This window comes from Rhineura floridana, chromosome 11, assembly GCF_030035675.1.
Source record: "Rhineura floridana isolate rRhiFlo1 chromosome 11, rRhiFlo1.hap2, whole genome shotgun sequence".
NCBI lineage: Eukaryota > Metazoa > Chordata > Lepidosauria > Squamata > Rhineuridae > Rhineura > Rhineura floridana.
This window is the reverse complement of record NC_084490.1, coordinates 14,941,936-14,969,886: the sequence shown is the minus strand read 5'-3', so window position 1 is coordinate 14,969,886 and position 27,951 is coordinate 14,941,936. Positions and strand designations below refer to the sequence as shown.

At 41.9% G+C, this 27,951-nt stretch overlaps 1 protein-coding gene and 1 non-coding gene across 2 annotated transcripts; one reads left to right on the top strand and one right to left on the bottom strand.

The window, feature by feature from the left end:
• Positions 1-27,951, bottom strand: LOC133367468 (vomeronasal type-2 receptor 26-like). Its single transcript, XM_061591571.1, has 7 exons — positions 27,754-27,951; positions 25,067-25,294; positions 11,396-11,647; positions 9,545-10,426; positions 5,495-5,722; positions 4,493-4,619; positions 1-911 (listed from the first exon to the last, which is right to left on the bottom strand). The coding sequence occupies exons 1-7, from the start codon at positions 27,949-27,951 to the stop codon at positions 1-3; spliced, it is 2,826 nt and encodes a 941-aa protein (XP_061447555.1).
• Positions 23,019-23,093, top strand: TRNAE-UUC (transfer RNA glutamic acid (anticodon UUC)). Its single transcript has one exon. It is a non-coding gene; the product is annotated as a tRNA-Glu (tRNA).

Here is a 27,951-nt window from a genome sequence, read left to right as displayed (position 1 = left end):
TCATATATTCAAAGTTTTATTTCTTACTAGCTGTTCCCTGGTGTTCATCTCAGGCCTTATTATAATAATGTAAATTTTAGGAAGGAAGATGCAACTCAGCAATCCAGCCCCAGAGACCAAGGTGGAGAAGATCTCCACAGCCACCATGTATTTCCCTTTGGTGCTCAGGTAAGTTGGGACAAAAGATACCCAAACACTACAAAACACCAACATGCTGAAGGTGATGAGTTTGGCTTCATTAAAAGTATCAGGCAATTTCCTGGCAAAGAAAGCTACAGTGAAGCTGATGATGGCCAGAAACCCCATGTACCCCAAGACAATGTAGAACATGATGTCTGAGCCCTCATTGCATTTCACTATAATCTGATCAATATGGGAGTGCATGTCAAGCTCTGGGAAAGGAGGAGACTTTGTCAGCCAGACAGCACAGATGCCAGTTTGAATAAGAGTGCAGAGAATTATGACTGAGACTGCCATCCTCTTCCCAACCCATTTCCTCATCCTGTTTCCTGGCTTGGTGGCCATGAAGGCCAGAACCACAGTGATGGTTTTAGCCAAAACACAAGAAACAGCGAGGGAGAAGATGATTCCAAACACTGTTTGGCGTAGAAAGCAGGTCACCTTCCCAGGCTGTCCAATGAATAAGAAGGAGCACAGAAAACAAAGCAACAGGGAAGCGAGGAGGGTGCAGGTGATGTTCCAGTTGTTGGCCTTAACAATGGGAGTATCCTGATGTTGACTGAAGATCCACATTACTACAAGGGTGATCAGAGAAAGGAAAAGAGCAAATATAGTCAGTATTATTCCCAGGGGCTCACCATATGATAGATAACTCATATATTTTGGGAGACAGTGATCCTGGTTCTTGTTTGGATGCTGATCCTCAGGGCACTTGTGGCAATGTTCTGCATCTGAAAGTTAGAAGTATAATAAATGCAAATGTGTCCACTTACTGTACATGGCATCAATATATCAAGTTACTGGGAAAAATTGCAGCTCAGTGGTAGATCACATGCTTTTCAAGCAGAAGGCCTGGCATCTCCAGCTTTTGTCTGAACCCAGGAGAGCTGCTACCAGTCAGTGATGACTGAATGAGTGAATCAGTGGTCTTTTTCAATTGAAGGCAACTTATTTTCTTATTTGTATTGTGAGATGGAAATGGATATCAATATACAAAAAAGGATATCAGTTTCACACAACCAGTAAGTACCAGCACCTCATTCCTACCAAGATTTGGAGGCAAATCCATTACCATGCACATTAGGTGGTCTGGGGCTTGGATGAAAAAAATATGATGTGAATTCACATTGACCCTTGTCCCAACTTGAAATCAGAATTTTGACCAGGTTCACACACGTGCACTCTCTGTAGTACATTTCTATAGAGAAGAACAATTCAATACTGTCCTGTCCTTTTACTTTGAATGACATATCATATTGATAATGGAGAACTCTCTTAATACCATGGATATTCAAGGGAATATTCAGTTCATTCCATCCATCTCTTGGAAATTAAGTTGATATGTCATAATGTTCACAAAAACAGAAAATGGTTTAACCAGATCCTTGGAAGTTTTGCTATTCTTTATTATAATATCAGAAAGTAGCAGCGGTTTTTCTCAGTGCTTCATCAGAATTTTTGAAAAAGCATATTGACAAATTAAACTTTTTGGAGTAATAAATTGCATAATCAATGGGGCTTCCTTTTTCTGTTGGGAAATAATAAACATGTGAAGATGCTGGATATCTCCTTATGCCTGAGCCCATTTATTAAAGGGAAATAGGTTTGGAACAGCAGTTGAATATGATAGGAGGCTGGGTATGAAGAGGTATTATTTTAATAATTCAGAGGGTATATACAGTATATATGCCTTATACCTGGAGATGATTCAGTGGCTTCACAAAGTAGAATGATTGTGAAATGGACATTTGTTTTGAACCGTGTGTGATTAAAATGTTTTTAGATAAATATTTAAATGCAGGGGGAAAAAACAGAAGACCCCAGTTTGTAAATTCTCTTATATCAGAGAACATAAGGTCCTCCAGATATTGTAGTACTCCCAATCCTGTCATCCCTGACCATTGGCCATAACAGCTGGGTCTGATGAGAGCTGGATTTCAACAACATTTGGTGGGTCACAGGTTCCACTTCTCTAAATTATGTACTTGGAGAAAAATTAAACTCAGATTTGCACATGGAATGACTGCTGTAAACATAAACTGAATACTATGCACATGAACAATATACAATTAAATACTAGCAGCATAATATGTGAAGTTATTCCCTTAAAAAAGAATGACATAAGGGGATATAAAATTTCTGTTCATTTTCTTGATGAACCATTAAAATATGAAAGTCAACCCTTGATATGGTGGGATGTTGCCGATCAACAATGCACATGTGAGCCGACTTCCGGGAAGGGTGACTTAGCCTGTGCCTGCTTTTGAGACGGGCTCCTGCCTCAAAAGAAGCTTATTCAGATATATCAGTCAGTTTTTTCTTTTTTTTTTGACTGATTAAACTTCTCCCGGGTAGGGAGAAACGAAGAGATTAACCTCAAAGCCTATTTTTGTTGGGACGACCAGATCTCATTAATTTATGGGACGAGGTCCAGCTGACGAAGGTGGGACGGATTTTCAACAGCAAGCTCTATCTGTTAAAGCGAACGTTCATCTTATCTTCTAAGAGAGAACGCACTAACAGGCAAGCACCCTTCTTTCTATATTTTTCTTTTACTTGACTTAAATTGTTGCTGTTTAAAAGAGATTTGCCAGATTGATCAGTTTTTGACATCTCACTGGGGAGCCATAACTTCTCTCTGCTACGCACTAATTAATAGCTTATCTCTGTTTTTGTTGCAAAAAGCTGTCCTGGATTTGCATTCTAAAGATATACACAGAAGAGGGATTTCTATTCCAGATTTTTATTTTGAAAAATATTATACTGTTTTGAGACTACTCTCTTTTTGGTCTATTTTATTTTGACGAATCTGTTTCTTGACGATTGCCATTAATTGTTTCGATCCTGGGAACTGCATTTTGTTTACTTAACTATTGGAGAGATAAGGCTGTCTGCTCTGTTTATACTGTGATGTCACCAAGTTTGGAGTATTAACCCAATTGTTGCTGAAATAAGAAGTGGTTTTCCTATATTTTTCTTTTAAAATGGCAATTAAGAAAGTGGCTGAAAATCTGGAAATAACTATGTTTCAGAAAATAATGGATGAGATTGAGATAACGAAAATTGAATTGAGTAAAATGAAGCAGGAGATTAAAGATATAAGGGTCCCTGTGAGAGAGGTGACCCTGGAAGGGGTCCCTGTGAGAGAGGAGACCCCGGAGATTGGAACAGGGGTCCCTGTGAGAGAGGAGACCCTGGAGACTGGAATAGGGGTCCCTGTGAGAGAGGAGATCCCGGAGATTGGAACCAACGTGGAACAGGAACAAGATTTGGAGTCTATGGACTTTAGAAATAAAATCTATTGTTTGGAACTCAATGTTATCTCTGAAGAAATGAATGAAGATTCTAGAGATAAAGTTATCAATGGCATGGATAATCTTCTGGACTGGAATGATGTGATGGAGCCCAATATAGAGAAAATCTATGGAATTAACTGCAGCCATGTGACAATGGAAAAACTTTTAAGAGATGACCCAGTGTATTTTGAAAAAAAGAACAGAGATATGATTTTACAGCAGTATTTCAGCAACCTATTCAGAATGGATGGCAAGAAAATATTTGGGATAGAGGTAATTCCCATCAGACTCTTACTATATGACTATGGCTTTGACAGCAAGATTATTATGGAATACTGATAATGGAAGATTGGATATTGAAATTACTGGACTTAACAAGACTACTGAAGATGGAAGATGGAAAATGGAACTAATAGAGATAATAGAACAATGGCTACTGAAATTATTGAACCTAACAGATTCTGATGTGATGGATTAATTGAAATGTTTATTTTGACTATGGTTATGACAATAAGATTATCATAATTAGTAATGAGATGGATTAATCGATATGCTTATCTGGAAAAAAAAAATTGATAGATATATTTCTTAAAGAATTGAAACCTCTCTTTGACTTTTTGTGGAAAGAATAAAGTAATGTTTATGAGATTTGATGATTAAGTAAGATAACTACTGGAGGAAAGTGATTTTGTAATATGACTTAAGAGACAGGATTGTTATATATTATAGACTTATAACTGATTTGATCTTTGACAAATGGGAAGTCAATATTTTACTCTTTATTTTTTATTTTTGTTTTTTTTTTTTTTTCTTTTTTTCTTTTTGTTTAACTATTTTTGATTTTGTTTTTTGTCTTTGAATGTTTTATGATTTTGTCTTGTATGTTTTATGAAAATCTGAATAAAAATTATTGAAAAAAAAAAAAAACAATGCACATGTGAGCCAACCCTTGGAGGAAAATTAATTCACTAAAAATTGAAATTCTTTCCCCACAGAGCTGTGGAATCTCTACTTACTTGTCTGGTTTGAAATCGTTGCTTCAGAGCAGCGGGGACAATCATAACAGCAAATTTGTTCACCCTGACGAATGGTCTTGCTGTGTCCAGGATGGCAACTCTCAACACATGTGGATCGGGGCAGCTTCTAACAAGAGCCACAAGGAAAGAGGTTTAGACAAGGCATCAGGACATGTGTGTACACGGGTGGCAGCATGCAGGGCTGGGAGTGAATATTTAAGTCAGCAGCACCCTGATCTCCACTTCTTTATTTGGCAGCCTGCCACCGACTCACCTAATAGGTAGCAGTATGAATACCACTGGTCTCTTCAGGGCATAGTAGAATGTTAAACCCCCCGCAAAAAAAATACTGGTGTTCAGATTATCTTGGGACCCTGAAGTTTCTTGCCTACTTTATACTGTGGAGAATCATATTCATAGGATGTTTCCGACATTTGGCAGAAACGGAGTAAGAGCAAATTCACTGTGGAACAACTTGAGGCCCCTTATGATGATAAGTGATTTCCAGTCCAGCTCACAGGCCTAAACCTGTGAGGCTTGTGATTGTGTAAGAAGAGAATCCCTTTGCACTTAAAGGTGTGGGCATGTAGAAAGAAGGCAGGCAATGTTGCATGTAACCCAAGGAGAGTTGGCACGCCCATTGGTATTAACATCTGAGTGAATGTTCAAGAGCTAGCTCTCTCCTTAGCTGTTGTTCCACACAAAATTAGAATGCTGCAGATATCCTTTCTGGTTCAACGTTAAATAGAGTGATGTGCCTAGTTATCCAAATACCTGTACTTTGGTTCTTTCCTTCAGGTGTGGGTGCAATGCATTAGTTATACAAAAATAACAAAGACATGTCACAATTCCTGGAATCCTTCAGGATTCACACATAAAAAATGTGGTGAATATTGTGGAAATCTAGACAAGCTGGATTAGGGACTGTCAAGGACCTGACCAGCAGTGTTTTTCTGCTCTCTTGCAATAATGAAGAGTAAATAAAATAAGAGTAATTTCCACCTGCTTGAACTTGTGATTCCACACAATAGCACTTCCATCGATGGTGAATGCTTTTCTTTCAGGAGCCTGTGGGTCCATCCTTCCAATACGGACTCTCTGGATGGAAGCATTGGAGAAGGTGACTGTGTTGATGATATCATAGCCCGTGGCCAACTCACCATTTTCATGAAAAAATATTTCTTCTCCAGCACTATTGTTGAAGCGGATGTGTTTCAGGAAGGAGTGGAGCTACATTGGAGGGGAAAACAAACTGAACTGGAGCAAGCAGTGGGAACTGGATACTTCAATTTGCCTAAGATTTGAAAACTGCCAAGAGAGCTTTGGCTATGGGGCTGTATACAAATGCAATAAATACATAAATAAATAAGATTTGCTGCCAGTCGGTTCACATTCAACCCCAGTTTCCCATTCTAATGATAAATACCAATAACCATATGATTGCCTTATGACAGAGGAAAACACTTGCTATATTCTAGGTGACCTAGGATGAAACAAAACATGATGGAGCTGTGATTCCCAGTGAAGGAAATAAAATATTTTAAGGAACAGTATTAAAACCACAGATCTGGAAACACTTAATGTTCAGTTCTCACTTCTGAACTTGCAGCTCAGATTTTGGTAGAGCAGTGCATGTTTTTGTTTCTCCAGTGTTGTGTTCTAGTCCCAGTACCCACTATTTATTTAAGAAACTTTTATTCTGAGCATTGCTGTATCAACCTAGTACCCACACAAGTGTGTGTGTCTATGGGGGGGGATTCAACCATGTTCTACCTCTTAATGACTCAGAAATATGATTACCAAACTTCTCAATCTGAAGTACAAGCCAGGGAGGCAGAAGGACTTCTCTGAACTTTCATAAAAACAGCGGAAGCTGCCTTACAGTAGTGTAGTGGCAAATTCATAAGTGCAGGGTCCTTTAATAATAGTCACAGCATGTCCCTTCTAAGATCATGCAATCTTCTAAAATCATAGAATCATCTGGCCAGGCTTAAATACTGCTTTCTGCTTCTCTGTCACTGTCACCATCTGACTTTCCTTTCTCACAGTCAGATATTACTGAAGGGTCTTCTCAATGGCTCATTCACCTCCTTTCATTCTGATTGGCTCCAACCAGCAGGAAAAGACAAGAAAGCAAATTAGAAGACCTTTTGCAGGGGCTAGCACATTTTCATGCTGATTAGCTCATAGGAAACTGGAGTCATAGGAACCCTGCTAGGACCTGGCTCTCAAAAACATAAGGGGTCTATGACCCCCTGAGACCCTTGTTGACTACACACCTGCCTTATACACCAAGTCAGACCACTGGTCTATATTGCCAAGTCAGACCACTGGTGTATATTGCTCATTGTATTGTCTACGGTGACTGACAGCAGTTCATCTTTCAATGGGTACAGATTGGGGACATTCCCAGCCCTACCTGGAGATGTATGGCATTGAACCTGGGACTTCCTGCATGCAAGGCAGATGCCCTACCACTGGACTGCAGCCTTTCTCACCTACTCACTCCATTTCCTTCACTTCATCTGCATAATTGGTTGTAGGTATGGCAACAGTGTCAGAAGCAGGTAGAGTGAGAGAGAGGGTGTGATATTATTTAATATAGCAATTTCACAGGAAAACCAAATGCTGAGAAATGTAGGCTCTGGTGCCAGTGGTCAGCATGGTATTACAGGCAGGGTAGCATTGTTTCTCTGGCTTCTTGCATCTCACCCATCACCCTCTCTTTATTAGTAAGTCAGTAAGCCAGAATCAGAGCAGCTCTATAGTTTGGAATGCTGTAGTTTCCTGTTTGTTGTTTTGCCCTCCCCTTCCTCCTCCTTGGCTCTGTCCTCTGATTTCTCCATTAACCACATGGAGGCAAACAGGAATGTGATTGCTTGCCAGAAGCTGATAATGATGGACTGAAAGGAACCACATTTCTTCTTTCCAACTTATAAGCTGAGCCTGTATCACTGTATACAAGAAGGATTCTAAGTAAAGACTATTTTATATACTTTACTGAAGAAGACTTGCTTACTTTATTTTGCTAGATGATAGGAAGGTGGTGGTGGGCTGGTTAATTGTTCATTCTATTGTGTTAATTTTTCTCTGCTACAGATAGAACTACAAAACTGTTTTATCCCATAAATCCCAACAGAAACAAGATCCAGAAAAGCTCCAGAATCAAATACAAGGCTGACCCATCCCCAGCTGGCTGGCCCACCAGGAAACTAGCACAAGGATGTTGTTTCAACACTCTCTTCTAAGAAATGGAGGCTTTTAGCCATTAGACTTCAGAACACATCTAAAGGGCATCTGAATCCCCTGAACAAGTTGGTCTACTAATTAGGAGTAGCCTCCTCCTGAGTAGTCCTTTACACCCAAACAGACCTTGTTCCCCAGACAAAATGTAATGTAAATGTACTGCCTTCAAGTTGATTCCAACTTATGGCGACCCTATGAATAGGGTTTTCATGAGGCTGAGAGGCAGTGACTGACCCAAGGTCACCCAGTGAGCTTCATGGCTGTGTGGGGATTTGAACCCTGGTCTCCCAGGTCATAGTCCAACACCTTAACCACTACACACTCCAGAATTTGGCAACTGACTAGGACTGCACCTTTAGATGTGGTGCTCCCCTGAACTTGGTGGGGGATGAGTTTCCATACCTGATTTGGTGCAAGAGCCTTCTGTGTCTTGTGGAGGTTAGCATCCCATGACCTCCGAAGGCCCAAGATCCCCCTGCTCTGTCTGCCTGCCCACTGACACAACCTGCTCCTCTGTAACATTTGTGTGGAAAGTGGCAGGTCCTCCTCTATATAGAATTCTTTCAGAGGAGGCATTACTGTTAGAAGAGGTGTCCAAATCAGGGCAGTTTTGAAAGATATGGTGCACTTTCTTGATTCAGAATGGCATCTGATGATATCCAAACACAGACCAAAACCTGCTTCTCCATCTCAGGAACCATCCCACCAAGTTTGGTGATGATATCTTCTGAGGTGTGCTAATCAATGCAGCTTGGAGCCAACCTTTTCTCAATCTGTGCCTTCAAGATGTTTTGGATGACAAGCCTCATCAACCCTTCCCATTGGCCATGCTGACTTGGGGTGATGGGATTTGGAGTCCAACAACATATGGGGGACACCAATTTACTGAAAGCTGAGAAATTCTACATTGAAGAAACTGGCATAACTAAAGCTGATGGAAGTTACTCTGGCTTAAAGTGTGCCCTTGAGAGGGAAGAATGCCAGCTCAGCTGGCAGACCCCAGTGGAAAGAAAACAAAGGCACCAAAACCCCCCACAAAGCTATTGTGTGTTTTTACTTAGACCATCCTTTTCCCTGGCTTAAGTTACACCGGGACTGGAGGTTACATGACTGAGAAGAATGGATGTGGGATGCAGTGTAAGTGCCTCAACCCTTGGTCCCACCTCTGCCACACACCCAGAATGTTCATTTGGGGACTTATGCCTTCTTGTGCCAGTCTCAGCTGAGCCAGGGGAGCCCTTGCTGAGGAGGGAGGGAGGGGTGGGGTGTTGTTGGCTCAGTTGTGGATGAGGGTCTTATGCCAGTGTAGCCTGATTGAGCCAGGACCCAGCCAGTGATCTAGTACATCCTAACTATCCTTAGCCCAGTGTCAATATGTACAGGATTGCACACTTAAATTAATAAGCAAACGTCCCTTGGATTTATATGATCAATATGGTTCAGCTAACTGATCCAGCCAAGGAACTGAATTGGCTACCAAAGTACTCTCTTGTGTGTACTTTAATCTTGCAAGAACAATCCACCACCTGCAAATTAGGGTGGTCCTTCAGAGCTTGATAAATCTACTCCTTGGCTGCAAATAGAAAAAATACAAGGGGACCTCAAGCACCTGCAATGCCAGAAGATGTGGTGGGCACTGGATGCTTTTAGGTCACATTTTATGCAGGCCTGGTGTTGGGAGCTCGTATGAACGTCTATAACCTGCTACACTAGATCACGGATTTTAAATCCACCGTTTGTAAGGCAGTTCTGTCCATACAGATTTCTAGCTCATTACCATAGTGGCTGCCAAGAGAGACTTCCTACCTGCCATGGATGAACATTTAGAATATTCCATGAGCCTTCTCCTCCCATTGCCTTTTGCCTTGATCTAGATGAAAACGTGGCATGGAGAGCATGGGCAATAGCATAAACAGCATTGTAGATACTGTAGCTCTGGCCAGACATCCCCATTTCAAACACAGATTGAGGAAGGCTCCTGAGGTTCTCTTTCCCAGTACAATTTGTCTTATTTGGTAAATTCACATTATATTCTGGGAATGAACAAACAAATGCATTGGCCCAAAATGCGTGCATCAAAAGAATCACAGATTGATGAGGATTTAAATCCTCAAGAAACTCTTCATATCCTGCCACAGTATTTGTGTGGAGTGCAAAGGACAAGGTGCCGTTGAAGGATTTTGGTGTGAATACCCCACGATAGAGAACAGATGTAAAATCCCACTGGGCTGTTATGATCCAGACCCTCTCTATGGGCTTCATTTCTTTAAATTCATGTAAATATAAAATCATTCGTAAGCCCTCCATTGACCGTGAGTCACCATGCACAAGAATCACATTGGTTTCAGTGGATGAGAGAACAGAACTTATTCTTTTCAACTGATTATTAAGTTTTATTTCCATATGATCCGTAAGTTGCATTGTTTCTCCCCAGTGCTTCTTCAGGTTTGGCATAATTTCCTTAAAGGCAAAGCAAATATTGTTCTGGAGTAGGCAAGGCTCAAGAGTCCTCAGCAACATTTCTCCACTGTTGTCATCTGAAAGAATAAGGCCAATCCAGGTCCATCCAAAATGCTGAAGCAGCTGAACAATCCCAGCATACTGAGGACGTTCATTGGGGATCATCTGATAGACAGAAGGGAACTGTGTTTTGTCACTCAAAGTGGGATCAAAGGAGTCATAAGCAAGCTGAGAAGAAAGAAGAAACTTTTTAGAACTAACAACAAATTCTCATTATGCTTGCAGTTAAAATACTTAAGAGGTCTTGCAGAATGACAGCTCATTGTAACACTGGTGCTTCACTGTGGGGACTGTTGCTTAAAAGGTACACACATATTAAATGTAGACTAATTTTAGAACTCCCAAATAATATTTAAAAGTAACATTATTTTTGTATGGAATTTGATTTGGAGTGGAGAATTCATGGAGCCAAATGAAGTGATTACTTTAGCCCAGGAATATGGAGCCTCAAGCTAGGAGGCCTGTAGCGGCCCTCCTGACCTCTGTATCTGGCCCTAGGACTCAACGCAAACCAGGAGCCTTCACTGGCTCCATTTCACAACCAAGTGCTTTTTGCCTGGCTGGAATGTGTCCTTGAATTCTGATAATACTTCTTGTTTCCCTTGATGGAGGGGTTTGTATATGAGTAGAAACTAGCCTACTGTACAAAGTTAAAATTTGCATTCATTCCTGTGCACACTTTTGCATCTGAAGCAGCACATCACTGACATGTGGTCCTCAACAGGCCTTACAGAAAGGAATGCTGACCTCCCTGGCTTTCATCCTTTCCCTGCCCACATTTTTTTTCTAGTCCAACTTTCCCAATCCCAGCTCTTTCCCCCTTACCTGAGAGTTGAAACATTCTCTTAAATACTGTGAAGGGCCAGTTTTAGTGGGGAAATTACAGACAATAAAATAATATACTGCATAATACACACTCCTGCTTCTTCACTCCAGATTTCCCTCTCCCAAAAAACCTGAAGTGCTAGGGCTCTAACGTAGTGCATATTGAATAGGATCTGTGTTGAGATAAGTAACCAGAGGAGAGCTGTTGAGCCTTACCCTTTTTTTAACAGGTGTGGTAGACAGCAACTTGGGAAAGCCTACTCCCCTATGGTCCCAAGTGGTTGTTCCTCCTTAAATGGTGAATACACCTACCTGTGGCATCTTGTAGATATTTAAGATGTGTGGCATCTGATTGGAGTTATGAGAGGTGAGCCCACCGATGACAGCCTTTAGCTTGTCTGTCTTGCCACAGATGTAGTTAAGGGGGTTCCCATGGCTTCTGAAAAGGAGATCCATTGTTGCAGAACAGGTTCCCATTTCATTGTAAGAATTGTGCATGTAATGTTCTAATATTGTGTAGTTTGTTAAGAAGTTAACATTCTTTCGGATTTCATCAATGGCAAACTGAACAACAAGGATTTGATGGTAGGATTTAGGCAGTATACTGCAATGAAATTGTTGTGTGGTTTCAGTGTTTTCTCAAGGGTGCAAACATATCTCCTGAATTAATATACAGTCGATAGAATTATATTTCCCCCTTCAAAAATTAATTATATCAAATTGCTTCTTTGCCTAAATGTGTTCTCGGAAGCTCTTCTGAGCCCTTGGTGGCTCTGATTCATGAGTTGTGTTGGCTGGAAATGAATGCACTCTACCCTGATGTCAGTTGACAGGCTGAGCTTTACAATACATAATTTAAACACACACACACACACACACACACACACACACACACACACACACACACACACAAGTGTCTCCCAATTTCCCCTCTCTTTCATTGAGTTTCTCCATGGGAAGAAGAAATTCTAGGCAGATGGGAATCTACTTTATACAAAGTCAAGTCCACCTATCTGAATATTGTCCACACTGAGTGGCAGCTGCTATCCAGGGTTTCACACAGGGGACATTCCTGAACCAAACTGGAGATGCCGGAAATTGAACCTGGCGACTGCTGCATCTGAGACAGATGTTGTAATGCTGAGCTATGGGTCTTCTCTAACATTTTGGGGGGAATTGGGGTTCACAACTAGAAGTAGCTTGAGCACGGCTTCTTTCTTTTTTCTGTACATATTTTCTCCCACTACCACCACAAGAACTTCACTGCTGCAAATGAAAACAGCAGCACTGGTTTGGGCCAACATTTGGCAACCTCAATATGCCTCAGATCCAGCATCATTCTGGGGTATTTGGGGGAGAGGGTGAATGGCAACCAGTAAAAAAAGAAAATGCATAATTTCAGAGACAATGTTGCAAATTTGCTTCATTTTTCAGGGTGGGAGTGAGACAATTAAAAACTCAAAACAATTTCTCAGAAAAAAATCTTGTGAGAAGTTTTGGCTCAGCTCAATTGAGAACTATGCCTTCTTGTCACGAGAGATAATTTTATCAGGGCTTTAGCTGGTATACTTCATTATTAGGGCCCATCTTGGTGTTTCACTCAGATGAAAAGGAAGAATGCAATGGAAAACCAGCTGATTGCACTGCTGAGGAATGAAGACTGTCTCCATATTTTCATGAGCATATTAAAACAGAATGATTACTCAGTCCAACATACTCCTGCCATATAAGAAAAGGTCTACTTACTAGCCAAGGACTGACTCATCTGGAACTCTGTTGAAGGAAAACTCTTTCCCTAAAATCATAAAAACAGAGACAAATGCCCCAATGATAATATGATTTTCTTTGAAGCCATGAGGGCTCTTTTCAACCTTTAGCCGCACACCGCATCTGTAGTTTCCATTGTTGCTGACAATCTGAGGCAGCTGCAGCAGCAGAAAGAGCAACAGCAAAGACATCCATCTGACCACTAAGAAATCTTGACCCAAGCTACAGCTGGACACATTCATTCTGATATGTAGACAAAACAGCTTTAAGACCCGGTAGTAGCTGCAGTACCAAAACAATTAATATTCATAATGGAACCCAGTTCCCATAAACTGATAATCCCATAAAAGTTTGGCCACCTTTTTGGTTCACAGACTCCAGTTGTGACTAGACATAGCCCACTCCATCTTCGATTAATATTCAAGTATGGTGCAAAACATGTTGTGTTGCAACTAGTCTTTATAGATGGAACGGAGAATGTCGTCAGCTCTTTGGGAGGTGGATTCGTCTGTGTTTTGTGGCTTCCTGTTGCCTTAGACTACAAGTACTTCATGATGGTGATTATGATAATTACAGGGTGCAAAAATTGCCCTTTCCAAGAGACCTGATTATCAGCAGAGTTAGAAAACATGTTTAGCACTTCCAGTGGGTCAGTGCTGATATGTGGTGCGTATTCAGTTTTGAATGTCACTGTCTGAATGGATGTTGCCGGACATGTGAACTTGGGTAAGAACAAGGAGGAAAAATGAGCCCAAAGTTGGACTGCTCAGATTCCCATCTATGCGTCTTCAGGAACTAAGCATTCAAACTGAATAGCATTTTGCTTTTGCTCCTTTTTTGATGTACAGTATTACGGCTAACCGGCCTTGGGAGGGGTAAAATAATCAGGACCATTGCTGTGATATCCTACTATATTCTTTTGATGTTTTGCAACTGGTCAATAACATAGTATATTAAAAGATTCCAGCATCTTGGATGGTAGGTACATATAGGTTAGTGTTGCAGGGTTTTCTATTTTTTGAGCTTTATTCCCCCACCCCCACCACAATTATATTAGCTAATAGTTTCTATAATGAAGATAATGAACTTAACATGTGCTAACTAATGAGAGCATCCAAGAGCTTGATGTGGCAGGTGATAAAATCTGCTTTTCGGTGTTTCCCAAAGGGGATGCCACACTAGCACAAGGCATAGCATCAGCTAACTCACTGACCCAAGTTTTTGGATGACCATAAAGGCAAGCAGTGGGTGGAGTGCTAATCCATTTCCACTAAATACCATATGATGGGCTATAGCCCTACTAGGCCCAAGAAGCCTCCCTCTAACAGATGCTAGTGATGAAAAGTAGGTTGGGGCAGTGTTCTTCCATCCACTAGGCAGCTTAAAGTGCCAGGCAGGACAGCCTAGCATCCCAATACAAGTCTATCCATGTGGGTTTCTCTAAGTCAGCCTTTCCCAACCAGTGTGTCTCCAGATGTTGTTGGACCACAATTCCCATCTTTCCTGACCATTGGCAATGCTGGCTGAGGCTGATGGGAGTTGTGGTCCAACAACATCTGGAAGCACACTGGTTGGAAAAGGCTGCTCTAAGTTGTTCATATTCATCGGTTTGCCTTATTTTTTAAAAAAAATCTGCACAAAAATTGTATGCATTTTCATGTGTATTGCTCTAAAAATACCTTATTTTGAGCTTTACTTAAAATCATCTTTCCCTACTATTATGCATTTTAGTATGATACATTCACTAATTGTCCTTCCAGCCATCAAAACAAAGCATTTTACATGGTAGCAGACCAACCTCTTGGGTTGATCCCAAAGAAATAACGCCAAAGGGATTGGCGGTGCCAATCTGCCTGCCACTTGTAATCAGCTTCCGCCCACATTAGTTGTTCTTGTAGCAACTGTTGCATAGCCTGCAGCTCCTGCACAAACTCAGCTGCTGCTGGTACAATCGCTGTGGCCCTGGAATGTCCAAAAGTGTGTGGATGGTACCCCAAGTTAGCAAAGAAGGGAGTCTATTGTGTCAAGGCATGTACAGAGTTGTTGTATGCAACTCCACCAAAGGTAGCAGTTTCACCCAGTCATCTTGCTGATAGTTTACATAACAATGGAGATACTGTTCTAGAGTAGCATTCACCCTCTGCATCTGACCATCCTTCTGAGGATGATGTGCAGAGAATAGACTTAACTCACTTCCCAGCAAATACCATAATGCGTGCCAAAATCAGGCTGTAAACTGAGATCCTTGATCCGAGACCAAACTAGAGGGGAGTCCATGGAGCTGGAAAATGTGCTCTACAAAGAGCTGGGTGGTCTCTCGGGCTGTTAGCAACCCTACACAAGGGATAAAGTGAGCCATTTTACTAAAGGCATCAGTGACCACCAAAATTGTCATCTTTCCCCACAAAGCGGGAAGATCTGTGATGAAATCGAGAGTCACCATTTGCCATGATCCCTTAGGTGTGGGAAGAGGTTCCAATAAGCCTGCAGGTCACCCTGGTCAGTGCTTAGCCCTCATGCAAGTCAGACAGGACTGGACATACCTTTCTACGTCATATTTGACTTTAGGCCACCAAAAGTCTCCTGTGACAGTCTGCAAGGTTTTAAAGAACCCCAAATGACCAGCAGTAAGGATGTCATGACACTGGCGGAGGACCCTAGATCACAGCTCTCCAGGAGGCACATACAATGCCTCATAGTGATAGAGCAGACCTGCCCTGTTGGAGTAGCCGGGGGACAATTCCTTGCTCCCTTCTTTCTTCCCCCATGCTCAGATTCAAACACTCCAGCACTCCTTCCCTCCACTTTCTCAATCTCCCCCATGGTCAGCTTCACCTATCCTAAGAATGATTGCAAGGGAGTAAATCCCATTGAACTCAATAAACGTGCAAATGAGCAAACCTGCCCTCCTTCTCACTTCTTCCTCCTGCTTGCTCCCACTCCCTTCCTCCCCTTTGCCCTCTCCCCCCCATGGTCAGTTTCACCTATACTAAGCATGACTGCACAGGAGTAAATCCCATTGAACTCAATAAACATGCAAATGATAAATCCATTCTTAGCAAACTTGCACAGGATCCCATTTCTTACATCTCAGATTAAAAAGCAGAGAAATTCACTTGAAAGCAAACAACACCACCAACAAACCTTGTGGTTTAAGAATGTACCTGTAGCCAACAGATATTTCTATTAAATTTAAAAAGTGGGAATATTGGGCAGCTATAGTGAGTGCACCAGCGGAGCAGGAGACATGACCTTATCTCTGAGAGATTGTACTGCCCTACAAATTTGTCAAAATGCAACAAAAGTTGGGATGGTCTTTCTCAGTCTACCACTTCCTGTGTAACTTGGAAGAATTTGGTAACATGTGCCTCTGAGCACACAGTGAGTGGTGGCAACACCTGCAATCAGGACTGCATCTTCAAAAATGGAGAAATAATTATTTTGTGTGTTTGTTCATCTTCTTCTTACTTCACTTCTTTCCTGTGTTGCTGCTGTTTCATTCATTATTCATCCTAGATATCTGTGTCAAATTTATTTTTATTAATTTCAAAGCCCTTTTATTGGTCAGTGTTATATGATGGTGAAGACAGCCTTTTGTGTTTCAAACTGGAGGTTATATTCTATGTCTATTTTGGGTGCATTAACAATTGAACCTGAAACTGCCATTTGATGTAAAATCAGACTGATTACAATATGTTGCTACTTAAGCAATGACTCTAGGTGTTGGAAAAAACAAACTTGGCTTGGCCAGGCCACGATGCATGTGTTCAGCCTGCTGTGCTTAAACCACTCCACCTAAGGAAGGGTTGGCATGGTCAATTGTCCAAGGCTATGGTCTGAAGGCACATGAAGCCAGCACTCTGCTGAAGCTAAGTAGGGTCAGCTCTGGTCAGTGCCTGGATGGGAGACTGCCTGGGAACCATATATAATCCGCCTTGGGTTTCTATCATGAAAAGAAAGGTGGGATATAAATTTAATGAATTAAATAAATAAAAACATAAAGTACACTTACAAAATTGTTAGAATATATTCCACCTTCTACTTTTATATCTTGTGCACTGAGACACATCTCATGTCCACTGGAGACCATTCTGCAGAATAGTCATTGTCATTATTCCACAATTGTTTTTGTAGGTTTTTAGTGTACATTATGCAAAATGCTGTACTTCACATATTCACAGAAACAGAAGCAAAAGAAAATAATTGACTATAGGAATCTTCACTAAAATTGTGAAGTAAATAAAACATATTTAAAGTGACTATCTGAACTATATCAACTGTTTTAATATTGTGGCTTACTCCCTGCTAAAATAAGATCAGCACAGCACATGTCTTGTTTCTTTATTTGGGCTGATTGCAGGTGTTACCACCACTCATAATATGCTCAAAGGCACGTTACCAAACTCTTCCAATCCACACAGGAAGTGGATTGGACTGTGTAAGACCAACCCAAATTGTGTTTGCATTTTGACAAATGTGTAGTACAGTACAATATCTCAGAGAGGAGGTCAGGACTCCTGCTCCCCCGGTGCATTCACTATAGCTGCACAATTTCCCCGCTTTTTAAACTTTGAGAGAAATCTCTGTTGGCTACAGGTACGTTCTTGAACCACAAGGGTTTTTTTTACCTATTAGTGAATATACAACAGCAATGTCATCCATCTGGCTACTAGCAAGATGTCCCCAGCTGGACACAGCCATTATGACAGGTATAGGCTGCACACACACTATACATTTAAAGCACGTTATTTCCCCCAAAGTATCCTGGGAACTGTGATTTGTTAAGGGTGCTAGGAATTGTAGTTCTGTGTAGGATAAACTACAGCTCCCAGGATGCTTTGAGGGAAATAATGTGCTTTAAATGTATGGTGTGTATGCAGCCACACGACATAGCAGCAGTACTAAAACCAACAATTTAGAAAGTACTTTCAGTTAGCCTACAGTAATTATATATAACAGATAGTTTTGCAACTAGTCTTTATAGATGGAGTAGTGGATATGACCTTACATTGATTCATATGTGTATGCGGATAGCTGGTTGCCCTGGGTTACAACTACTTGATAACAGTGATTCTGATAATTACAGGGTACATAGTTTTCCTTTCCAATATTCTGAACAATATGCAAAGGAAAATACATTTATCTGCTTTGCAACCATTGCCTGCTAATTAATGGATCAGTGCTGGAATTAACTACTTGATCAATATTGAGTAATTGAAAACCAATTTATTTCTATGGGTCTACCCTAAGTCACAATCTATCCTAGTAATTTTAGGGTGCATCTGCTTACTTTATATTGGGAGGAGTTCTGGGCACTTGCCCATGAAGAGAAAAGTATCAAATATATAAACAAGTAATATGATTTTTTTTTTAAGAAAGAGCAGGAGAAAGAGCCCAGAGTTGCTTTGTTCAGATTCCCATGTATGATCACCCCCCAGCCTTTCAAGCTCTCCCCCTCATTTTTCCGCTTTGAAGAAAAAAATTCTTTGGGGGCCCATGTTCAGTTTAATGCTTCAACCACACCCACTATGACATGCAGGCTCCTGACAGTTGTCTGCAGGTCAAGGCACCTATAGAAGTTCAGACTGATTGACTATTTATTAAATGTATACCTGCCTTTCATCCCAAAAGGAGCTCAGGGTAGCATACTGACTATGAATCAAAATGTGAATTCCCGTAATCAGAATTGTATGCCCTGCAACAATCACAGAACGTTACAAAAGGAGCCAGGCCTGTATGGAGGCCAGACCGATAAGAGCTCTGAATTCCTTGAGATGCCAATAAGGAATAGAGACGAGACCAGACTATTACAAATACTTACCTTTATTAGAACCTTTGCAAAGGGAGGGCCACCCTTAAGTGACTCTCCAGAATTGCTGACAGTCATCATATTTATAGGCTATAGATGTGTCACATACATAATATCAGAAATGCATAGCTAATCAAGAATACATCATTGTTTAATTTCTCAGCATCTGTCTATTCTGGTCCACTCCTCTGTTCTCCTTCCAAACTTCCTCTATCCTTGACCTTTGGTCCGATAAGCTGGAAATAACATTTTTAATTGTTAAAGAAGCAGATAGGCGGAAAACTCCCATACTTTTCACAAGGGAGGTAAGCATATGTTTCACTTAGCATTGTTTGATTTTATTTCAGTACAACCTTTTTAATTTTAACTCATTGTAACATTTGCCCCTCAGATACTTTCTTAATTTCAAAAGTAAGAAAGTATCTTCTCAATTGTCAATGGTGGCATAAATATTTTCTTCTCCAGTAACAACTGATTGGGGAGCATAAACAGTATGGTTCCATACCTCTTCATGTTTTCCCTAGAGTGTCCTCAGAGCATGAGAAGAAAACACTTACTTTCAGAGTATGTCTGGTGGGTCCTTTGCTCTCTAAGGAGTTCAGGCCCCCTTCTCATGGCAGGCCCCCTTCTCATGCTCTTTCTATGCTGCAGAGAAATATCCCGTTCTCAAACTTTGGCTCACCCCTGGGCATATCACACACAGAAACTCATTCTCTGTCCTACCACTCTCCCCTTTAGGGTTGCCAGGTCCATGGCCTGAGACTGATCCTGTATCTTTAGGAGAAGAGAAAGTCAGCCAAGTGCAGATGTCCCTGCAACCCTGTAATGGGAAAAACCACAAGGTGGAATTCTCCCTTCCCCCTCCACAACTTTTAAAGATACAGAAGATGTCTTGCAGGCTGGGCCTGGCAACCAAGAGGTCTTCTGTATCTTTAAAAGTTGTGCAGGGGAAAGGAAGAATTCCACCTTGTGGTTTTTCCCATTACAGTGTTGCAAAAACACCTGCACTTGGCTAACTGTCTCTTCTCCTAAAAATGCAGGATCAGTCTCAGGCCAAGAACCTGGCAACTCTACTCCCCTTTCCTGCTCAGCCATCTGCCTTTGCTGAGAAAATGTCTCCAAGTTTACCTGCTCCTTTCCCCTTACCTCTCACCACAAATTCCCCCAGTGACCAATATCCTGCACTTTCACACACACCATATGCCTTTTATGCAGCTGTAATGAGGGCAAGAGAGCATCCACTGCCACTCCTCATCTGGCCCCATTAATGTTAATTTCCAGCCCAAATGAGAACCGGATAATGCAAAGGCCAGCAGTCACCACACTGCTCCCCTCACACATATCCATAAGGTAGTGATCCTACATCAGGGAAGCCAGTATAATTTAAGGGCACAATCCTATAGATTAATTCAAGATGGTTTAAATTTTGAACAATTGGGAGGGGAAAATACCAGCTGAGCCAGCAGAGCTGGCTTAATTTACACCAGGATTGGAGGTCATATGACCAAGCTGAATGGCAGTAGGATTATGGCATAAATCCCCCTCCCCCTCCATACCTCCTCTTTCCGCCAGTCTTGGTTGAGTCAGCTGAACCTTGTCTGAGCTAATTTGGGCTGGATGAGCCAGGATGAAGGATCTGTGCCGGCATAGCCTGGCTGATCAGGACCCAGCCAGCTCAGCTAGAGGTCTGCCACATCCTGTATCCCCTCAGCCAAACAAAATTAACAGTAGGATTGCACCCTAAGTCATGAATATTTTAAGTGTCATCCAGTGTAGAAACAGGAAGGGAAAATGCTCAACAAAGACAGACACCACTGTTGTTTATTATTTCATGAGCATGTACAACTGCTAGGATTTTACAAAGATGAAGATAGGCACAACATAGTATAATCTGGGGAGGGGGATAACATAGGGATATGCAGGAAGGGATCAGAAAAAAGGAAATCATCCAATTACCATTGACTAGCTCATTTCTGGCGTTCAGCTCAGTTGTCAATACACATATATTTGAATCTTAGGAGGAGGATGAAATCCAGCATGAGTAACCAATGACCAAGATCTCCAAAACCATCATAGAGTGCATGTTATAAATGGGGGTGGTGATGTGAGGAGGTTGTCAGACACACAGCACAGATGTCAGATTGAAATAATGGATAAGTGAATGATGAAAAATGGTGTTAGTTTTTGTTCTATCCATTTGCTCATCTGTGATGGCCCCCAAGTCTCATGGGTCCTTTGCTAGTTACTGGCCTTTTAGGGTAGTCCCTGATCCACACCAGCAGGCACCAACCAGTCAATGACTCCTGAGGAGACCACATTTGGACATTGCCTGGAGATTCTACCTGTAGAAAAAGAAGGGTGGAGCATTCTCTCCATCAGCTGTGTTGTGATAGAGAAGGAAACTAGGGTTGCCAGGTTCCTGGCCTGAGACTGATCCTGTATCTTTACGAGAAGAGAAAGTCAGCCAAGTGCAGGTGTTCTTGGAACCCTGTAATGGGAAAAACCACAAGGTGGAATTCAGGCCCGGTGTCCAAGAGGTCTTCTGTATCTTTAGAAGTTGTGCAGGGGGAAGGGAGAATTCCACCTTGTGGTTTTTTCTCATTTCAGTGTTGCAAGGACACCTGCACTTGGGTGACTTTCTCTTTTCCTAAAGATACAGGATCAGTCTCAGGCCATGAACCTGGCAACCCTAGAAGGAACCCAGCTGCTATGCTTTGGGCAGAATGAAGGGAAGGGAAACAGGGCCGATGATTTGTTTCCTGGCATAAACAAATGTCTTGGTTTTGTCTGATAAACCCACTAAACAGCTTGAGAATGAGATCTGAAGGAATGCCTCCCTTCTCTTCAATTATCTACATATTACATTTTAACCTGCTTTGTTACACAGAGTCCCAACATGGCTTATGGCAGGGGTGGGCATCCAGTGGCTCTACTGATGTTGCTGGACTACAGCGCCCATCATCCCCGACCACTGGCCATGGCGACTGGGACTAATGAAAACCAGACTAATGAAAATCAGCAACTTCTGGGAGGACACAGTATCCCTCCCACAGGTTTAAAGTGTAAACCTGACCAGACATTAAGACCATAACTTGAAGCGTTACTGGAGATGTCTCATCTTTAATAGAAACAAGGCTATTTCTGCTATTGGACTGCCCACTTCAGAATGTCATCCCACCCACCCACCCACACACACACACACACACACATACACAACTCCCTATATAGACAGATAAAAGCATCCTTTTTAGCATATTTTATAAAGGTTTAACTGGGAATCTGGGAAACCTTCCCTATGAAGAAAGATCAATTTTTTGGAGCACTTTTGGTTTAGGGGGAAAAAAGAGAAGCACATGAAAAACGGGTGGGAAGTCAGTCACATATTTAAATTCTTCTTTCTTACTAGCTGTTCCCTGGTGTTCAGCTCAGGCCTTCTTATAATAATGTACACTTTGGGCAGGAAGATGCAACTCAGCAGTCCAGCCCCAGAGACCAAGGTGGAGAAGATCTCCACAGCCACCATGTATTTCCCTTTGGTGCTCAGGTAAGTTGGGACAAAAGATACCCAAACACTGCAAAACACCAACATGCTGAAGGTGATGAGCTTGGCTTCATTGAAAGTATCAGGCAATTTCCTGGCAAAGAAGGCCACTGTGAAGCTGATGATGGCCAGAAACCCCATGTAGCCCAAGATTATGTAGAACATGATGTCTGAGCCCTCATTGCATTGCACTATGATCTGATCGATATGGGAGCGCATGTCAAACTCGGTGAAGGGAGGAGAGGTTGCCAACCACACTGCACAGATGCCAGTTTGCACAAGAGTACAGAGGATGATGACTGAGACTGCCACCCTCTTTCCTACCCATTTCCTCATCCTGTTTCCTGGCTTGGTAGCCATGAAAGCCAAAACCACAGTGATGGTTTTAGCCAACACACAAGACACAGCAAGGGAAAAGATGATTCCAAACACAGTTTGCCTCAGAAAGCAGGTCACTTTCCCAGGCTCTCCAATGAATAAGAAGGAGCACAGAAAGCAAAGCAACAGGGAAGCGAGGAGGGTGCAGGTGATGTTCCAGTTGTTGGCCTTGACAATGGGAGTATCCTGATGTTGAATGAAGATCCACATTACCACAAGGGTGATCAGAGAAAGGAAAAGAGCAAACGAAGTCAATATTATTCCCAGGGGTTCTCCATATGATAGATAACTTACATATTTTGGGAGACAGTGATCCTGCTTCTTGTTTGGGTGCTGATCCTCAGGGCACTTGTGGCAATGCTCTGCATCTGAAAGTCAGAAGTACAATAAATGCACATGTATCCATTTATTCTAGATGCCATCAATATATTAAGTTATTGGGAAGTGCTGCAGCTCAGTGGCAGAGCATCTGCTTTTCATGCAGAAGGTCCCAGGTTCAACTCCTGGCATCTCCAGGTTGGGTGGGAAACACTTTTGTCTGAACCCAGAAGAGCTGCTACCAGTTAGAAATGACCAAATGAGTGAATCAGTGGTCTCATTCAATTTAAGGCAACTTCTTATATTCTTATTTGTATTGTCGCATGGAAATGGATTTCAATATACAAAAAAGGATATCAGGCTCACACAACCAGTATGTGTGAGCATCTCATTCCTACTAAGAGTTGGAGGAAAATTCATTACCATGCACATTAGGTGGTCTGGGGCTCGGATGAAAAAAATATGATATGAATTTACATTGCACCTTCTCCCATCTTGAGATCAGAATTTTGACCATGTTCACACACATGCACTCTCTGTATCTCGAAAGTACAATTCAATACTGTCCTGTCCTTTTACTTTGAATGACTGATAGCATATTGATAATGGAGAACTCTCTTAATACCATGGATATTCAAGGGAATATTCAGTTCATTCCATCCATCTCTGTCTATCTGTCCTATAACTCAATATACTTTGGTGGCTTCACAAAGTGGAATAATTGTGGAAAGGACATTTGTTTTGAACTGTGTGTGGTTAAAATGTTTTTAAATAAATATTTAAAGGCAGAGGGGAAAAAAGCAGAGAAGCCCAGTTTGTAAATTCCCTTATATCAGGGACAGACAATATATGGTCCCACAGATGTTATGGTACTCCAGATCCTGTCATCCCTGACCATTGGCCATAACAGCTGAGTCTGATGAGAGCTGCAGTTCAATAACATTTGGAGGCTCACAGGTTCCACTTCCCTGAATTATGTATGCGCTGGAGAAAAATGAAACTCAGATTTGCTCATGAAATGATTTCTGTAAATGTAAACTGAATTCTATACACATGAACAATATACAACTGAATACCAACAGCCAAATATGTGAAGTCATTCTCTAAAAAAGGAATGACCTATGAAGGGATATAACATTTCTGTTCATTTTCTTAATGAACCATTAAAATATGAAAGTCAACCTTTGATGTGGTGGGATTTTACTGATCAACAATGCACATGTGAACCAACTCTTGGAGGAAATTTAATTCATATAAATTTGGAATTCTTTCCCCACAGAAGTGTGGGATCTCTACTTACTTGTCTGGTTTGAAATCATTGTTTCAGAGCAGTGGGGACAATCATAACAACAAATCTGTTCACCCTGACGAATGGTCTTGCTGTGCCCAGGATGGCAACTCTCAACACATGTGGATCGGGGCAGCTTCTAACAAGAGCCACAAGGAAAGAGGTTTAGACAAGGCATCAGGACATGTGTGTACACGGGTGGCAGCATGCAGGGCTGGAAGTGAATATTTAAGTCAGCAGCACCCTGATCTCCACTGCTTTATTTGGCAGCCTACCACCCACCCTCTCACTTAATAGGTAGCAGTATTTTCATGGGATGTTCCTAACATTTGGCAGCAAAGGAGAAAGAGAGAATTCACTATGGAACAACCTGAGGCCCCTATATGATAAAAAGTGATTTCCAGGCCAGCTCACACACCTAAACATGTGAGGTTTGTGCTTATGTAAGAAGAGAATCCCTCTGCAGCTAAAGATGTGGGCATGTAGAAAGAAGGCAGGTAATGTTGCATGTCATCCAAGGAGAGTTGGCTCGCCCATTGGTATTAACATCTGAGTGAATGTTCAAGAGCTAGCTGTCTCCTTAGCAGTTGTTTCTCACAAAATTAGAATGCGGTTCAATGTTAAATAAAGTCAGGGGCCTAGTTACCCAAATACCTGTACTTTGGTTCTTTCCTTCAGGTGTGGGTGCAATGCATTAGTTATACAAAAATAACAAAGACTCGTCACGATTCCTGGAATCCTTCAGGATTCACACACAAAAATTGTGGTGAATATTGTGGAAATCTAGACAAGTTGGATTAGGGACTGTCAAGGACCTGACCAGCAGTGTTTTTCTGCTCTCTTGCAATAATGAAGAGTGAATAAAATAAGAGTCATTTCCACCTGCTTGAACTTGTGATTCCACACAATAGCACTTCCGTTGATGGTGAACGCTTTTCTTTCAGGAGCCTGTGGGTCCATCCTTCCAATACGGACTCTCTGGATGGAAGCATTGGAGAAGGTGACTGTGTTGATGATATCATAGCCAGCTGCCAACTCACCATTTTCATGAAAGAATATTTCTTCTCCAGCACTATTGTTGAAGCGGATGTGTTTCAGGAAGGAGTGGAGCTACATTGGAGGGGATAACAAAGTGAACTGGAGCAAGCAGTGGGAACTTGATACTTCCATTTGCTTACAATTTGCTGCCAATCTGTTCACATTCAACCCCCGTTTGCCATTCTAATGATATGCACCAATAGCCGTATGATTGGTATAGGACAGAGGAAAACACTTGCTATATTTTACGTGATCTAAGATGAAACAAAACATGATGGACCTGTGATTCCCAGTGAAGGAAATAAAATATTTTAAGGAACAGTATTAAAACCACAGATCTGGAAACACTTAATGTTCAGTTCTCACTTCAGAATTTGCAGCTCCGATTTTGGTAGAGCATGTTTTTGTTTCCCCAATGTTGTGTTCTACTCTCAACACCCAATATTTCTTTAAGAAACATTTACTCCAAGCATTGCTGTATCAACCGAGTAACCGTGTGTGTGTGTGCGGGTGCGCGGGTGCGCACGTGAACCGGCTCAGCCACATTCTATCTCTTAATGACTCAAATATGATTACTGATCTCCTCAATCTGAAACACAAGCCAGGGAGGCAACCATGTTAGGGAGTTCTCTGAACCTTCAGACAGAGGAAGCTGCCTTACAGTAGTGTAGTGGCAAATGCAGAAGTGCAAAGTTCCTTCATAATAGCCACAGCGTGTCCTTCTAAGATTATGCAACATTCTTAAATTATAGAATAATCTGGCCAGGCATAAATAGTGCTTTCTGCTTCTCTGTCACTGTCACCATTTTATTGTTCTTTCTCACTGTCAGAGATAAGTGAAGGGTCTTGTCAGTGGCTCATTCATCTCCTTTCACTCTGATTGTCTCTGATCAGCAGAAAAAGACAAAGAAGCAAGTTAGAAGATCCTTTTTAGCGGCTAACACACTCCTATTTCATGATTATTTCATGATTATAGGAAACTGGAGTCATAGGAACCCTGCTAGGACCTGGCTCTCAAAAACATAAGGGGTCTATGACCCCCTGAGACCTGCCTTATACACCAAGTCTATATTGCTCATTGTATTGTCTACAGTGACTGACAGCAGTTCATCTCTCCATGGGTTCAGATTGGGGACATTCCCAGCCCTACCTGGAGATGTATGGCATTGAACCTGGGACTTCCAGCATGCAAGGCAGATGCCCTACCACTGGACTGCAGCCTTTCTCACTCCGTTTACTTCATCCTATCTGCATAACTTCTTGTAGGTAGAGTGGCATTGTCAGAAGCAGGCAGGGCGAGAGAGAGGGTGTGATGTTTGTTATTTGACATAGCAATTTCACAGGAAAACCAAATGCTGAGAAATGTAGGCTCTGGTGCCAGTGATACTACTATTACATTGCTAGTGGTCAGCAGGGCATCACAGGCAGGGTGGCATTGTTCCTCTAGCTTCCTGAGCCTCGCCCATTACCTACTCTCTCTTTCAGTAAGTGATAGCAACAGTCAGTACTGGGAAGTCAGGCATGAAATTCCACCCTGCCTGCACCGCCCTGTCCTCCACTGCGTGGGGCAGGTGTATATACTTTAATACATTAAATTAGAAGTTTTATCTCTAGCCAGAATCAGGGAAGGTCTATAGTTGATATGATGTAGTTTCCTGTTTGTTTGTTGACTTGCCCTCCCCTTTCCCCTCCTTGGTTCTGTCATTTGATTTCTCCATTAACCACATGGAGACAAGCAGGCATGTGGTTGCTTGCCAGAAGCTGATAACAATGGACTGAAAGGAACCACATTTCTTCTTTCCAATTTATAAGCTGAGCCTGTATCACTGTATACAAGAAGGGTTGTGAATAAAGATTATTTTATATACTTTACTGAAGAAGGCTTGCTTGCTTTATTCTGCTGTATAGGGTGCAAGGGTAGTGGGCTGGTTGATTGTTCATTCCATTTTGGCAATTTTTCTCTGCTAGGGATAGAACTACAGACATGTTTTATCCCATAAATCCCATCAGAAACAATGTCCAGAAAATGTCCACAATCAAAGACAATGCTGCCCCGTTACCAGCTGGTTGGCCCACCAGAAAACTAGCACAAGGATGTTATTCCAGTTCTCTTTTCTAGGAACTGGAGGCTTTTAGCCATTGGACTTCAGAGCATAGCTGCAGAACATCTGAATCGTCTGAGCAGGTTGGTCTGCCCATTATGAGTAGCTTCCTCATGAGTAGCCCTTTACTCACAAAGTGTCCTTGATCTCCAGGCAGGCAGTCTGTTTTTTGGCAACTGACTGGGGCTGTATCTTTCGGTATGGTGCTCCCCCAGACTTGGTGGCTCTCGGGGAAAGTGCTGGAGGGTCACTGTGGGAGCAGCTGCGCTCCAAGGAGCAGCCTTTCTGTCCGGATGACAGTGTGGAGCAGAGCGTCAAGCTAAGCGAAGCGACATGGTAGGAGCCCAGGGTGGCAAACAAAACCACTATAGAACATCATAAAAACAGGCATTAAAATATATTAAAACAAAACGCTCTGCTCTGCCCTGCCGTCGTTCGTCTGCTCTCCGCCTTGCTGCGTTGTTGATCATCGTTGCTGTTTGTTGGTTGCTTGGACGTCTTCACCATCATTGTCTTCACTATTCTGCTATTGGAGGCGGAGCGGATCGCCGTTGTTTGGGACACGAACGTCGATTTTTGCTGTTTTGGGATACTGCTGCAGTTTTGTACCTTTTGTCCCATCGCCAT